This window comes from Castor canadensis, chromosome 6, assembly GCF_047511655.1.
Source record: "Castor canadensis chromosome 6, mCasCan1.hap1v2, whole genome shotgun sequence".
Taxonomy (NCBI): domain Eukaryota; kingdom Metazoa; phylum Chordata; class Mammalia; order Rodentia; family Castoridae; genus Castor; species Castor canadensis.
Genome location: NC_133391.1, coordinates 69,459,874 through 69,476,567, shown reverse-complemented (window position 1 = coordinate 69,476,567; position 16,694 = coordinate 69,459,874). Strand labels below are relative to the sequence as shown.

Below are 16,694 nucleotides of genomic sequence, written 5' to 3'. Positions count from 1 at the left end.
CATATGTGCATTTTCCAGGGAAAAACATCCACAGCTTTCATCTGAGACCAGAGAGGTCATGACCCCTCTCCCTCCTCCCCAAAAGGTTACTGCTACCTTACAGACGGAACCCTTGAAGTCAGCGTTGACCCCCTCACCTCAAGCTGGCGTGCACCACATGCCCCAGTGTGCTGGGTGACACTTGCCTGGGGTCCCCCTGGCCCTCGGAACCTGTTTCTCCACCTGTAAAGTGGAGTCCTGAGGAGGTCCCCACGGCCACTGCAAGGATGAGGACCACAACCGCACAGGTAGCAGTGGTTCGACCCTCGCCCAGGACGCACCCTCCGTTCCCCCACCCCCCTCCAGGCCCTGGCCAGTCCACCTCCCGCTTGGGGCGGCAATTTGTCTCCTTTTGAACCCCTCGCCCCCGACGGGTTTCCCGCTTTGATTCGCGGTCCGGAGGCTTCCCCCTGCTTTGAAATGCAAACCTGGCTCGGCTGGGGCCCGGGCGGCCCTGGCTATAAAAGGCCTGGGTGGGGCGGGCGCGGCGGCGGGGCGGGCGAGTTCAGGTGAGCAGTTGTTGGTCGTCGGGGCGGCCGGCAGCGGCGGCTCCAGGGCCCAGCATGCGCGGGGGGCTCTGCGGTCACCATGTACGTGGGCTATGTGCTGGACAAGGACTCTCCCGTGTACCCCGGCCCCGCCAGGCCCGCGAGCCTCGGCCTGGGCCCGCAAGCCTACGGCCCCCCGGCCCCGCCCCCCGCGACACCGCAGTACCCCGACTTCGCCGGCTACACTCACTCTCACGTGGAGTCGCCCCCCGCGCCCCCTTCCGCCTGGGGCGCGCCCTTCCATGCGCCCAAGGACGACTGGACGGCTGCCTATGGGCCGGGACCTGCGGCCCCCGCCGCCAGCCCGGCCTCGCTGGCATTCGGGCCCCCTCCGGACTTTAGCCCAGTGCCTGCACCCCCGGGGTCCGGCCCGGGCCTCCTGGCGCAGCCCCTGGGCGGCCCGGGCGCACCGTCCCCACCAGGCGCACAGAGGCGGACGCCCTACGAGTGGATGCGGCGCAGTGTGGCGGTCGGAGGCGGCGGTGGCAGTGGTAAGGACCCCTCCCTCGCCTGGGCCTCGGGACGGTTCCCCCGGCATTGGCAGGGGCCTGGAGCGGCTCGGGCCGCCCCCTGTTTGACCTCTGACCTGACCCTGCTTGGATTCGAGAGTGTAGAACCCGGACCACTCTTTCCTCTTCTGAGTCTCAGTCTGCTGGAGCCTCTAGTAGCCCAACCAAGCCTTCCTGTGCAGATAGGGAAACTGAGACCCCATGAAGTGAAGACTAGTTCCTGTGAGTACTGGAAAGTTGGCGCTGGAAGGAAGGTCCCCAGGCTTTTATCCTAGGACTCTTTAGCAGCGCTGGCCCTGGTGTCTTCATGCTCTTCTTCCACTCCTATCCCAGTCTCAGCAGAGGCCACAAGCCTTCCCCAAATAGGCCCATCCGCCACTGCGTGAACATGGGCAGGTCACTTCCTTTCCAGGACTGTCTCTTTGTCTTACAGTGAGGAGATAGGGTCTTATTCTTTGACTGAGGTAGAGGCCTCTTTGGTTAGATTGGGGCAGGGGTCCCTACCTAGCTGCCACAGGGCCCTTCCTGAACTTTTGACCCCAGGGGGAGGGGAAGCAGGAGCAGTTGGGAAGGTGGCTACTGTTTGGCTCTAGCCTGTGGACCTCCTGCCCCCAGGCAGGCCTCTCTGATCCACTCTCTTCAAAGGCAGGGGAGGGGACAGGACAAAGACCCAGCTTTAATGAGGGGCGGCCTGACCTTTATGGATCCCCCCTTTGTCATGTAACAAGCTGTGTCTTGGCTCAGTAGTGACTCCTGTTGGCTGGGAAGTGAACAGGACACCCCATTGTCCAGAATGTGTCCTGCCTGTCCTGGTAAAGACCACCTGGCTTGGGGGCGGGAAGCTGGCCTGCCCACCCTTTGATGTGGGGCCTTTCCTTCCCTTCCCCCAGCTGGGAGCAAGGCTGGGACTTCTCCCACCTCCTCTCTCTTCACCCCCATCTTGCATACACCCAGCTATTCCCCTGGCAGATGCTGGGAGGGCGATCAGCAGTTGCAGACTCTACCCCTTCTTGGAACTCCCAGGACAGAAGCTCTGGGGAGATGCAGGCAACCAGGCTTTGCTGCTGACTTCTGTGATTTCCATTAAGTAATGATCACTGACATCATGGAACAATTAACTCTGTGACATTGCAGTGGATGCTGTTTCCCCCCATTTTGAAGACAGAGAAGTTAGATACTTGCACAAGACCACATAAGCAGACACTGGTTGGACTGGGATTTGAACTCTGGCAGACTGAGCACCAAGCCTGTGTTCTAATTCTCTACACAACTGATTCTATGAGCCATCTTTCCTGGGTGTCAGTTTTACTGTTTGTGAAATGAGAAGGGAGGAAGGTTGAATGGCTGTTTGTATCCTGCTTTGAGTTACAAAAACACTTGAAGAATCTGATGGAAAGTACAAATCCTGTCCCTGGAGGAAAAGGTTGCATCATCAGGCAGAAAGTGTCAGGGGTTCTGGAGGCCTGTGGAGGCTGTGTCCATGATCCCGGGGTAAGAACCCCACAGTAGAGAAGATGAGAAGGGTGCCTTCAGCACCCTAGGAGGTCTGAAGAAGGAAGCTGCCTTTCCTCTCTCACTTGCTGCTTCCTGGTGATCAGGTGACTCTGTAGATGAATGAGGAGGTACCTGGTGGGTGGGCCTTGGAGAGAGGCCATGCTGTGTGTTCAGTAAGGAATGGGCCTGTGAGGGTCAGAGGACTAGCAAGAGCCTCCCCAGCTGGCTGTGTGATGTCAGACAAGTCACCTTGCCTCTCTGGGCACAAGAGCTGGGGAGCCCAGCTCCACTGCTGGTCTCAAGTCACCCATAAACTTTGTCTACAGGCAGAAAGGGGCATGAGTGACTGCTGGACAGCAAAAGCTGTCCCATTTGGTCTCAGAAAGTAGAAGGAAGGATCATGGAGACTTAGGATTCCAGGAAGGGGACTTTGGGAGCCCAGCTAAGACACCCTTCTTCTGGGCTTTCCCACAGCTGGAGGCTACTGCCAGCCTGCTTGGCCATGTGACTCACTGGTGCTCTGGAAGTGGGGACAGGGCTGGGCTGGGATTATAGACTCTCCCTGAGAGAAAGGCCTTGCCCTTCCCCTCGTTGGCCTCAGTTTCTCCTTCTGGGTAACAAAGGTACAGGCTTCCAGAGGTGGTTCTTGTGTAATGTTGTCTGGAACAGCTAAGGGAAGGTCACTGCATGCCACTGCTCCTCAGCCCTCAATCACATTGGCTACCAGCTCTTCAGGCTGCTGCTCTCCTCCTCTGAGCCCCTAGTATTCTAGAATATCCAAACTAAACAGTTAGAGAACAGACATACAGATGGGGAAACTGAGGTCTAGAGACTAAGGAATTTACACAAGTGTAGGCTGAGCTGAGAGAGATGTCAGATTAAAAGTTTTCTGTCCTTATCCTATTTAGGATGAATCCACATGCCTTCCTGAGGTCTGCATGATTCATGGCCTCACTTCCTGGCCCAGGCTGACTCCCTGACCTCATTCCAGACCACTCCACTTGTCCATCACGCTCCAGCCACTCAACCTTCTTTTAGCTACTTAGGCCTGTCATGTTCCACTTTGGGTTCTGTGCATGTTCCCTCTTCCAGGAAGGCTTGTCCTGCTGATTCTTTGCATGCCTGGCTCCTTCTCACCTCTCAGGTTGTAGTTTAATGGTCACTTCCTCAGAGAGGACTTCCATGATTCCCAAATTAGACATTCCCATACCCTTTGATAATCTTTGCTGTGTCCCCTTCATAGCATTAACTCCAGTTCCATTTACTGTCCTACTTGCATGTGTGTTTATACGCTGTCTATATCCAAGAAGTCCACACTATGTCTGTCTGAACCTCACCAACACAGTGAGTGAATATAGTGAGCGCTCAGTGCATTTCATGGAATGGTATGACCCGCGAAAGTCTGAAGGGCAGGAGATATTTCTTGGAGAACAGGGAGGGGTGAGATCTTGGCTTCCGTGTGGTTTCTAGGGTCACCTCCTGGCAGTTGGACCCACAGCTGTCCAGTTAGCCATTCAGGCCAGTGGTAGAAGCCTGACTGCCCCCCTCTCCAGACTCACCTGGGGAATTGGGGTTGCTGAGGCTGGGACTGAACTCTGTTCTCAGCAGATGTGGAAATGGGAATACAGGAGAGGCTGGTGGGCTTCAGTCAGCCTGAGGCCCATCAACATAGTATCAGCCCATGTTGAGTGAATGGCAACACGTGTCTGAAGCCAGGGTGGGAAGTGACTACTGGGGCTCTGTTGTTTTGTGTGACTTCTTTTTTTTGGCAGTACTTGGGTTTGAACTCAGGGTCTCAGGCTTGCTAGACAGGTGCTCTACCTCTTGAGCCACTCTGCCAGCCCTGTTTTGTGGTTTGTTTGTTTGTTTGTTTGTTTTTTGAGATAGGGTCTCGAAAACTTTTTGCCCAGGCTGACTTTGACTACGATGCTCTTGATCTCTGCCTCCCAAGTAGCTAGGATTACAGGCGTGAGCCACCAGCTTGTCCAACCTCTTTGCATCTACAAATATCAGCGATTTCATTAGGAGGCTGTCATCACCCTTCTTTCCTGGGCTCAGCCTAACTCCTGTGGCTAAACAATGCTTCACAGGTGGACGGCGCTTCCGAGTGGCCGAAGGTTCACAGGACTAGATGATGGGACTGTTGCATTTGCAGTGGAGTTTAGATCCTGGTCCAACCCCTTTGGCTTTCAGATGGGGAAACTGAGGCATGTGGCGAGGATGAACAATCCTCTCCTGCCACATTTGAGGCCCTCTCCCTTAGCCTCTAAGCTGGCCCCTCCCCTTTAGCCTCCCAAGGATTCTTTGCTGTCGTCTTCCATATACTGCCAGTTTTACCTTACCAAGAGAATTCCCTGGCTCCCCATCGCCATGAAACAGCCATGGCAAAATCCAGCTAATTTCCATGGAATTCAGAGCACTCTGAGCAGCAGTCCTAACCCAGTGCTGAGATACTGTCTTCCTAGTTTGTCTGGAAACTGAGATCCTCACTGTGTACAGGTAAGAGCCAGGCTGGGGAGTCTCAGATCTGGGATTGCATTTCTGTTAGAGTTTGGACAGCCTTAGGCAAGTGAACTTGGATCGTTTCTCTAGGCTGGGCTTCTCCCATGGCAGCATTAAGATAATGATAGGATTGCATCTTGAAGCTTTGGTACCTACAAAACACAGCCCTGCACCTGGCAAATGGGCAGTAGGTGCTTGATGCCTCGGTGCCTGCGACCACTTTGATTGGTCACACCTCATACTTCTTGCCTCTCCAATCTTGGCCCCCCCCACCAGACCTGCCCTCCCTTCCCTCTCCTACATCATCACCAGTTCAAATGCTGCTCCTTCTCTGAGGCCATCTCCTCCAGGAAGCCCTTGTTGATTCTTTCCATTCTAAGCCCTGTGTTGGGCCCTTGTTTTAGCAACATATATCACTGTCTACGTTCAATCCCTGTCAGCTGCCATCTGTTATCCCTTCAAAGACCAGTCCTAATCAGTCCCATCCCCATCCTGCCTTGCACATAGCAAGCTCTCATGATAAAGCTGATTCCTGGCACTGGCTGATTCTCTTACCACGTGCAGACACCGTGCCAATGGGTGACCTCACTCGTCTCACAACAACCCCCAAGGGTGTAAGGATCTATTATTGAGCTCCTTTTACAGATGAGGTTCATGAGGCTCAGAGAGGCAAGGTGGGCTCTCCAAGCTCACACAGCTAGAGTATGACAGCACAGGGCTTGGATCAGAGTCCACAGCCCACCAAGACTCTGTCAAACAAAACGACACCCTCAGGGACTCAGCCTAAGCCCATCTCCACCATTGCTTCCTAGGCCAGGTGGGAAAAGGAGGCCATTGAGGCCTGAGCTGTGAGAGGCTGGGCGGGTGGGAGAGGGAGGGCAGGCACAGCAGGGGCATGGCTGTTTAAATCTGGTTCTCAAGGCTGAAGCTCCATTTGACACCTCAACTCTCAGATGTAGCTGGGAAGGGGAATGACCTAGTTAGAAGGTGGCAGGAGGCTTTTTTTGGTTGACTGTTGTCCCCTGTTTCCCCCTTTGGCAGATCTTGCTGCTTAGAGCTTAGGAAGGTCCAAAACAGCATTGTTAGCAGGAGGGATCAGCTATCAGTGGAATGTTCTCTTCATGGGCTGGCCTCTTAGGTTTCTGTCTTGGAACTCCTATGATTTAGAAGCAGTAACTACATCTGGAGTCAGGACCGTTACTGTATTCACATGCTAACCCCTCCCCATTCCCCCCTTAGGTTCCCCACCCTACCCCCCATCAAAGGACAGAAGGAGCAGACCTGAGGTTGCTGCTTGGAGTCCTCCCATGCCTTCCCTTTGCTCTTGGAATCAAATCTAGTACCCTGTGCTAGAGGCTCTGCTAGCACTCAGACTTACCCGGTGCCTCTCACCTGTTCACTCACTCACTCATTCATTTATCATTCGTCTACCCATTCAGGAAGGCAAGGAGTACTATTCTCTTCCTTGCCAAAGAGTCTTCTGAGTCCTGGGGATTATGGTCCCCAGGGAGATAGCACTCTGCCCTTCGCTCATTCCTTCCTGCCTGAGGGCCTTTGTACAGGCTGTTCTCTCTTCCTGGAATATTCTTCCCCACTGGAGACATGGAAGCTTCTTTCTCAAGCTTCAGGTCTGGGCTCAAGTGTCACCCCACCAGTAGTCATGATAATAGGAGCTTCTGTCTCCTGAAGGCTTAGCTTGCACTCAGTACCTTTTCAAATATAGAATTAATGACCCCCAAACAGCAAGCTTCTCCATTAGCTTTGAGGCAGGGCTGAGGCTGAGGGGCAGTGGGGATGGATAGGAGGGAATGCTTCAGAGGCCAAGCCACCAGCCCAAGTGATACATTGGCTCTTTGCCAGGCTTAGAAGGGCAGTACTGGGCTGAGGTCCCTGGTGGACAAACATCTGAAGAATAGAATAGGTGTCAGATGCAAGAGCAGCCATGTTGAACAAGGACAGCATGGTTAGGTATGTTCTGTGGTGTGGGCATTTGTCCCCTGGTGGGAGGTGGGCCTAGCAGTGTTGTCCAGTGGAACTTTCTGTCACCATGGAAGTGCTCTAGATCTGAGATATCCAATTGGCCAGCCACCAGCACACATGGCTGTTGAACACTTGAAATATGGCTAGAGAGGCTAAGAAACAGAATTTTACAGGATTGAATTAATTTCATTTTAAATAGCCACGTGTAGCTACTGGTTGAGAATTGGACAGCAAAGGGAGACACTGCTGAAGAGGTCCTGGAATGGGTGCATTCTAGGTAGGCTCCTAGCTCTACTACCATTGGGGAATCTTTGGGCTTCTTTTGGGTTCTTTGTTTCTGTAGTATGATCATCATTTTCTACTTCATTTTCATCCTGGACACAGCTAGCTTTTATTAGTTACCTTGTCAGATAGATGCTGTGGCCTCTGTAACCACCATAGAAAGGAAGCATTCACATCTTCATTTTACCGACAAATAAACTGGAGGCTGGGGGCATGGCTCAAGTGGTAGATTACTTGCCTAGCAAGCACAAAGCCTTGAGTTCAAACTCCAACACCACCAAAATAAATAAATAAATAAGCTGGGATTCAGAGGCCCAGTGACCTGCCCAGGGACATACCACTGGCATGTGGCTGACCTGAATTAGGATCTTCGAATCCATCTGAGTCTAAAGTCCCTTCTTTTTGCTGCCTCTCAAAGCCAGGTCAGCCTGTGGACCTTGATGTAGGAGATAAGGCAGCTGATGATGCAGAGGTGGGCTGGAAAAGGAGGGTGCAGTGATGACAGAGGACTCTGACTAGAAGAAGGAGAAGCTTGGCCAATACTACTGGGATCCCTCATGAGCTGGCCTAGCCACCCTTCCCCACTCTATCCCCACACCAACCTCAGGGCTTGAGTGAAGAGCCATGATACAGCAGCCAGGGATTGCACCTCCCCAGGAACAAGGACCATTATGGTTCCAGCAGGAAGCCCCAGACATCCATCATGGAACTGGTGGGGTTAGGCCTGCTGCAGCAGAGGTCCTACCTGCTGGTGACGCAGATGGGGAAACAGGCTCACATTGGAGATCCCATGTGAGCAGGTAGCCCAGCCAGCACTCCCCACTGCCAGGCCAGTGTGTTGTTTGCCCTGCTGCTTCCCCTAAGGTGACATTCCTCTCTTTCCCAAGGGATCCCTCCAACATCCGCTTCTGTAAATAGCTCATTTCTGCTTTCTGGGTCCATAGCTCTTTGCCCTTTATGACTGTTTTCACATCTGGGATGTGTGTCCCAGGCTAGAGGAAGGAAAGCTCAGGCACTTGTCCAAGCTAAGGATGTCACTCACATCTTTAGATGAAACTTAAGGATGGCCTGGCTGGACCACACCGGCTCTCTGCCTCCTGAAGGTCTGTGACACACATCGTGTACCTGGCTTCTCCCAAACCTCCAGAGCAGCCTGCACCCTGCTGCCTCAGCAGCTTCTCACATGTTCTATATTAAAGTTATTTAAACGCTCAACATACTTGCAATATTTTCCTCCTTATCAAATATACAAAAGATGCCTACCATCTTTTCTCTTTAGGCACCTCTTTCCTTCCTCACTCCAGTTTCCAGGTTTCTTGTCTCTCCTCACTACAGGCCACACAAGGCTCCTGCTCTTCCTTCAATAGATGGGGACATTGAAGCCAAGAGTAGAGAAGGGGTTGTCCAAGGTTCCACCTGGAGTCAGGGTCAGGGCTGGCACAAGTAAGCAAAAATATTCCCCCTTTGTTTCCACCAGGCCCTGGAAAGGTATTGACCAGTAGGTACCCAGCCTCCTGGGTGGGTCAGGGAGCCATCCTCTGAGCACATCCTGAGCCCCTTCTGCCATTCCACCCATCTCTTTGCCTGTTCACCCTGCATCTGTCTCAGCAAGGGAGCTAATAACTTCTCTGGACTTGCTTCCGCATCTGGAAAAAGGGAGTTCTTTGCAGTGGATTCTATGCTATCCTTCCTCCTAACTTAAGCTCCCTCCCAGCAAAGGCCTTGTGCTGGTCCCCTCTGCACCAGACTGGCACCACCCACCTGCTACACTTGGCTGGAGGATGTGTAGGGCAGGCACATGTGTGGGGGAGGATGTGCCCCTGTGCATTTTACCTGGGTGGTGAGCAGTGAAGGGTCTTAAAGAGAGAGCTCAGAGCTGCACAGAATGTGATAGTGCAGAGGGCCCTTGGATCTGATACCCAGCCCTCTTCTGGAGAAACTGAGGTCCAGAGACAAAGAACTTTCAAGGCCACACTGATGGCATGCGACTAGACCCAGGAACCATAACTCCAATTGGGGTGTCTTAGAGAAGGCAGGGAGATGGGATGGCAAGAAGTAGACTGGGGTGGGGCCTGGCAATATGTACTTTTTTTTTTTTTTTTATAAACTCCTCTGCATGCATGTGTGTGTGAGCATGCTTGTATGCTGGGGATGAAGTGGAATCTTGATGCACAGCCACTTGAGGCTGGACTTGTGGTCCAGCCACCAAGGGCCGGAGCTGATCATCCCTCAGGGCCAAAAGCCCAGCAGGAAGAGGCAAAGGAAATGCTAACCCAGAGGCCCTTTAAACTGCTACCACCCACTCTGGAGTAACCAGAGGCCATGATCTGTCTTGTCTGGTCTAGGTTGGATGGGGCGGGGGGGCCCACCACAGGCCACCATGGCTCCTGCCCCAGCCCTCCAGCTGGACAGGCCTGGTGTCTAGATTCTCAGACTGGGGAATCAGCTTTAGGATTTTTTTCAGCAATAATAACAAACACAATCAGAGAATCAACAAACATTGGGAGCTTCATGCTTCCAAGTTGGAAGGGACATTATAAATAAACAGTCTCATTCAACACACCACCCATTGCACTGTTCTATTTCCTGGCATTCCTGCCAGGTGGCCATTCCACCACTACTGGAAAGGTGTAGGATCTCCCCTTCCCCGTGCACCTGCTACATGCTAGGTACTGCGCTAGGCACTGCCCTCCCTGCCAAATGATCACTACATGCTAGGTACTGCGCTAGGCACTGCCCTCCCTGTCAAATGATCACTACATGCTAGGTACTGCGCTAGGCACTGCCCTCCCTGCCAAATGATCACTTCAGGGCTGGAGATTACTGAGGCCTTCCACCATGCGGTAGCTTCTAGTGCTGTTTCTGAGGACAGACAGATCTGGCTTTGACTCTCACCTGCTTGATGCATGGATAGCCTCAGTTTTCTCATCTATAGAATAGGGATAACAGTTACACAACCCCATGGGTTATTGAAAGACATATATATATATATATACACAAAATGCCTGCACATGTACACATTTGTTGTTATTAAGATTATCCCCATTGTACAGATACAGAAATGAGGCTCAGAGAGGGGAGGAGACTGTTCCAGGCCACCTAGCTGGTGAGAAGCTGCCCTATACAACCCCAGAGGACTGCTTGCCCAAACAACCACACGCCAGGGTCACTTAGAAAGCTAGTCAAGTATCAAATCCCAGAGGTCCATTCTGGCCCCATTGACTGCAAATTTCAGGGCCAGGATCTGTGCATTGGGAAAGCTCCCCAGGATTCCTGCTGCATTCCAGGGTCTCTACTACACATGCCTTACGGTTTGGGGTCATCACTGACTCACAGGAATGGAACCTTCTGTGCACCCAAAAACCAGAGCAGAGAGTGGGCCTGTCACTCACTGTCGGGTGAGTGATCCGAGGCTCCCCCCCATCTCTGTGCTCAGCCCTCAGGTGCAGGGGGCTCTCCACCTCCCTCCTACCCACTCACACTGGCATCTCGCCCTGAGGTTACTCATTAGGTACCTGGGAGTGGCTGGCCCCTCATCAGACACCTGTTACAGGAGCCTGGACTTCCCTCTTAACCCAGTGTCCCAAGAGCCTGTAAATCATTCATCTGGGCCCTCTCCCCACCCCTCTGCTCTCACGCACCACCCTGCCACCATGTCATCTCCCCCCCCCACCCCGCCCAGCTCTGATCTCTGAGGTGGCACAGGTGCTCAGAGGAGAGAACAGGGAGGATGGTTCAGGGCAGTCACAAGTTCTGTCCAGAGCTAGGATCAGAGCCCAGAGCTCCTGACTGTAATTGAAAATACTTTTCACATGTACATACAGTAAAAATTTAAAACACCCTAAAGCGTACTTCCTACCTGTGGCTTTTTACTCCAGTTCCCCTCTCCTTTTTACACTATCCTATGTCTTGCTTTTTTTCAAATATCTTAGAAATTACTACATTTTGTATATTTAGGGTTTTTAATTTCCTTTTAATGACTGCTTCATGCTCCTCCCCATGGATGTCCCATGTTTTGTTTAACTGGTTCCCTACCTGTATACACCTACATTGTTTTCAGTCTTGTGCTAGAAGAAGCAGCTGCAGCTGTGGGCAGTTCTTCATGAGGTCAACTCCTGGAAGTTGGGTTCATGGGTCAAAACTCTGTGCTTGTTAAACGGGACTAGATACTGCCAAGTTGGGCTCCATGGAGGATGCCCTCCTTAGTACTCATTCCCTGGCCAGCATGTGGGATTCCCTGGTTTCTGTGCCACACAGGTAATCAAACATTTTGTTTTCTGGCAGAGCTGTTTTCTTAGCAATAAAATTGTGCACTTTAAGCAGCTGGGCCAGATAGCAGTTGGCCAGTGTGCTCCTGAGCCCACCATCTCCTCTCCAAGGCCAGAGAGGGGGTGCCGAGGCCTGTGGGCCAGATCTCCACCGAAGCTTTGCCAGGACAGAGCAGCAGTTGTGCCGCCATGTCCTGTCTCCATCCAGTCCCACACCCCTTCCATCCTGGGGAGAGCCGGCTGGAGGCTAGCACACCACCTGGCAGGATGGCCCTCAGCAAGACTGCTTTCCAGGCTCTGGTTCCCACCCCCATCCCTGCGAAATGGCTATAGTGTGTTCCTGTGGCTCACCAGACAGGGTGGAAGGAGAGCTGAGTGCTAAGGGAAAGGCTGTCTTCAAGACTAGGTCTGGAACCACTCAGGGGAGGCCTGGCGGCAGGGAACCTTATCCCTTGCCACATCCATCCTCCTGAGGGTGGCTGTGAGTCCTCTGGGCATTTTAAAGGCCCCAACCTGCAGGCCGTCCAACTCCTGCTCAGGCTGGGCTCTCAGGAGGCCCTGCCCTTAGCATGGCCTGACTGCTCCTTCCCCAGGAGTAGCATGGAGGGTGGGGAGAGGCTGCTGTGTAAGTCTCCATTGCCAATGTTTAGGAAAGATATGCAGGGTGCTCAGTGGTCCCTCAAATGGCAGGATGAGAACTTGTGCACTGGAGGGGGCAGAGAGCTCTAGACCAGGGACATGGTCTTAGGCAGGTCTGTGCCCACCTGGGCCTCCAATGACCCTGACTCCACAGGGGGGTTGAACTAGAGGGACTCCCAGGCCTCTTATTTGGATCTCTGGCTGCCATGTAGCCATCCTGAACTACAGTCTTCCCCATCTGTGAAATGGAAGGAGACTGAAGTCCCTAGACCTCTTCTGGCTCTGGCCCAGTGAACCCAGCGGGCTGTGGATTCAGAGCTATGCTAGATTCTGGTGGTTGGTGGCATTAGGCAGAGCTATTTTTGAGCCAGCATTGGATTTTCTAGGCCAAGGAGGGGCCCTATCTGGAGCCAAGGTCTTGGTAGCCACTCCTTTGGCTCCTTCCTGGGGCCAGGCCTAGCGAAGGACCGAGGCTACCCCACGCTATGTTGGGCCAGCAGACTGAGGTCAGTGCATATGGAAATGTCCAGCGTGGTTCCGCTGCTCTGGCAGAAAACCCAGGGAAAAGCCTCCCAGGAACATCTGCTGTCTCCCGTTCTCCACATAACCACTTGGCTCCTAAGGAGCCCAGTGGCTGTCCTGCCAAGTTGCGTGGGCTTGTTAGAGGGGGTAGGGGCCCGATTGGGGATCGCTGCGCTGAGGGACAGGCAGAGCCAGGGCTGCAACCCAGGGAAGTGAAGGCTGTGCTGTTGTGGGGCACTTGGGTGAGGTGGGAGGGGCTCCATGGTTATTCTGAGGCCTGCTGTGTCCTGGTGGACATATGTGTGCTGGCATGCGCCTCTTAGTTATAGCCACATGCTCAGGTCTTACAGAGGAAGCAAGGCCCCCACACTAGCCCAGGTCAAACAGGACTCTTAATATTCTCCCCAGACTGACCTCCAATCCCAGCCCCAGAAAGAGCTCTACCCTTAACCCCAGGTGGCCTTCAACTCCGGCTCTGGCCCAGGCAGAGCCAATCTAGAAGCCAAGTCTCTGCCTCTCCCTCCTGGACTACTGCAGGTCTCCTTGTACTTTCTGTTCCTCTTCCTAGTCTGTCTCCGTGCAGCAGCAAGAGGAACATGAAAGCCTACATCAGACCTTGTATCTCTCCTACTAAGAACCCTGCAATGGCTTCCACACCAGACTGAGTAAATCCCAGAGTTCCTTACCTCATCTCCTTGTTTCCTGCCCTTGTGTCCCTTGCTTATGGCATCCCAGTCCTACCAGCTTCCTCATTGTTCCTCAAACACGTAAGCATGTCAGAAGGCCCTGCTTCCACCCCAGGGCCTTTGCATTTGTTCCTCAGATACCTGCATGCTTCTTTTTTCTCACTCCCTTCTTTGCTTAAATTCCCCTTCTCAGTAAGGCCTTCAAGAGACACTGTGTTCAAAATTTGCTATTTTGTTTTTGTTTTGAGATGGGGTCTCACTATGTTGCCTAGGATATTCTCCAACTCCTAGGCTCAGGCAATCCTCTTGCCTCAGTCTCTGGAGTAGCCAAGACTATGTGCACCCCACAATGCCCACCAAACTGGCCCTGCTTTTTAAAGTTTCAACCTCTCTCCTTCCTGAATGCTCAGTCTTCCTCTCTAGTCTCCCTTTCTGCCTTCTTTTCTTCTGAAATAATTACCAGTTACCATATCAAATATTTTCCATGTTTATTTTCTATTGTCTGTCTCTCTCCCCTAGAACCTAAGCTTTAAGTGGGCAGGAATTCTTGTCCACTCCCTGCCCACCCCAGTGTGTGGTTCACAGCAGGAGCTTAGTAGGGCTAGTGGAGAGCTCAGTTACCACTGCTCTGTGCCTGGACACAGGCAGGAAAATGACCTGCAGGCAGACTAGCTCTGCCCCTGGTGCAGCACCCAGCTGAGACCTTGGTGTCCTTCAGAGTATCTAGTAGGTCCTGGGGGTTTGCAGCGGCCCCAATTCTTCCTGTCTGACTTTGGGACTAGTATTTAGCAGAACTGGGGTGTTCTGGCCCATGACAGTTCCTAAATTCCCCTGCTTCCCCCTACTGTCCCCCCCGCTCCTGAGTCTAAGCAGCCGTCCCTGCTCTCTCTGGTTGTGCACAGAAGCAAGGAGCAGCTAATCTCCCACCCCAAGTCTCCTTGTATACCCAGATTCCGCTGTTCAAACTCATGGTCTGGGGATCTCTGAACCAGACCCTCTGGGGAGTTTCTTAAACATCCAGATTCCACTGCAGGCTTCCTGATGGAGCGGGCAGGGATACCTGGAAGCTGCGCTTTCTCCAGCTCCCTGGACAGGTCTGCAGCCCAGCCACAGCTGGCAAGGCTGCCTAACAGCTGGGGAGCAGCTGCTCAGAGCAGGAGAGGAACCCTGGTTACGTATCCTCCATCAGCAGCTTCCTGCCAGTGCCTACCTCAGCCTGTTGAGGCTCCTCCTGACAAGCTCCCCTTTCCTCCTGGCCCCTCTGCTTCTCAGGTAAGACTCGGACCAAGGACAAGTACCGAGTGGTCTACACGGACCACCAGCGCCTGGAGTTGGAGAAGGAGTTCCACTACAGTCGCTACATCACCATCCGGCGGAAGTCAGAGCTGGCAGCTAATCTAGGGCTCACTGAACGGCAGGTGTGTGAGTTCCCGCCTTAGCTCCAAGAGGAAGCAGGGCCTAGAATGTAGCTTTTGGGCTACTACACAGATTTCAAAGCTCAGAGAGGGAGAACAGAGAGGTGATGTCACCAGGTCATGGTCACAGCATAGCAGACACTTAAGTTGCTGCCAGGTTCCCCAGTGAACTCTGACATCCCTGCCCCCCCATCAAGGGGATAAAGGGAGTATGGCTAGCTGTAGGCTGCAGCAGCCAGCTGTGCTGTTAAACCTAGAGATGGGGCAGGCCCAGGGCCCAGGGCCCAGGGTGGGCTCTCCGCAGGAGAGTGGTGAAAACAGGTCTTGGAAGGGGAAGGAGGGAAGTAAAGCAGGGTGCCTGGGGGAGGGGAGCAAATTCTAGATGGGGAAAATGTGCTGGGGACCCTGAGATCTGGTGGCTGTAGCAGGAGGGAGACCACAAATGCCACCTGGAGAGAGATAAGCACAATTGTCCCCCTCTCTCCCAGCTCTGCCACTCCCTCCCACCTCTGCCTCATCTCTACTCTGCCATCCCACAGGTGAAGATCTGGTTCCAGAACCGGCGGGCCAAGGAGCGCAAAGTGAACAAGAAAAAACAGCAGCAGCAGCAGCCACCTCCTCCACAGCTGCCCCCAGCCCTGGATGGCACCACTGTGGCCGCTGGGCCATCCCTGGGGGTTCTGTGCCCCAGCAATGCTGGCCTCCTGGGTGCCTCCTCCCCCATGCCTGTCAAAGAAGAGTTTCTGCCCTAGCCCCTTCCCACCTTGGGGCCCAGGACCTGGGGGCTTGGGTACTGAAAAGTGGGCTTCTTTAGGGGCCCAAGAAGCCTGGTGTGTATCCCAGCTCCGCCATTGACCTTTGGGGTTACTGTGGACAAGTCACCCACGCAATCCCTGCACCCCTTAGCCTGTCTGTGCTGTGAGCCTTTCTGCTACAGACCTCTTCCAGCTCCTGTGTTCTAGGCCTCAGAGGGATAAGAGAGCTCAGCATGGGAAGTCTCAGTCTCCTGGGGACATCTCAAACCCCAGAGACTGGTGGAAGGGCCAAGACAAATCCCCAGGCCCACTTCATCATTACAGGTTCAAGGGATGAGGTGGGAGGCCTCTGTAGGGGACAGACTGACCTCAAGAGGGGATGTTGAGAGAGACCTGACCTGAGAAGCAGGTATGTGGTCAACTCCCACCTGCTTCTTCCTGCAGCCTCACTTCTACCTGCCCCATCATTGTTGTCACCTTCCCTGACCCTCCCCAGCTTGGAGGCTGACAAAAAGCCTGGGACTGAGCCTGAGGGAGGGACTCTGCTGACTGCCTTTGGGGTGCAGAACCCTGGCCACTCACTTGCACACCCAGGAGGCCTGTGGGCAGAGGGGGAGGCCCCTGCAGGAGAGAAGGGGACAGAGGCCACCTGCTAGTGGGTCCTACCTCCCCACCGACCCAGCAAGTACCAAATGAAGCTCACAGGTGGACAAATGTTATAGAGCGAGTGGAGTCTCCTGGATACAGCTTCAAGAATAAAATTTCCCTCTTTTTAAAACTGTGTAAAAATCATTATACATAGCATTAAAGAAAAAAATTTTAAGAATCAAAATCACTCTCATCCTTCCCTAATTGTGTATTCCCTTCCAGTTCCATAGGCCTACAACAAGGTCACCTTTAAAACATATTTAAAAGATCAAAACAGGACATTGGTAGAGCAAATCTATGAGACTGAAAAAATGTCAGTCCATTTTGTAAGCAGAATCATCAGATTCAATCTGTCAGTTTTTTGAATATTTCAAATATTTTCAGTTGCCCATGTGCCAGGCATGGCT

At 53.2% G+C, this 16,694-nt stretch overlaps 1 protein-coding gene across 1 annotated transcript; it reads left to right on the top strand.

Annotated features, from left to right (window-relative positions):
- The first annotated feature begins 531 nt into the window (after positions 1 to 531).
- Cdx1 (caudal type homeobox 1) lies at positions 532 to 16,471 on the top strand. The gene is made up of 3 exons (XM_020162581.2): positions 532 to 1,078; positions 14,742 to 14,887; positions 15,424 to 16,471. Exons 1-3 carry the CDS (start codon positions 628 to 630, stop codon positions 15,634 to 15,636), a joined length of 810 nt encoding a protein of 269 aa, XP_020018170.1. The 5' UTR covers positions 532 to 627; the 3' UTR covers positions 15,637 to 16,471.
- Positions 16,472 to 16,694: the final 223 nt, after the last annotated feature.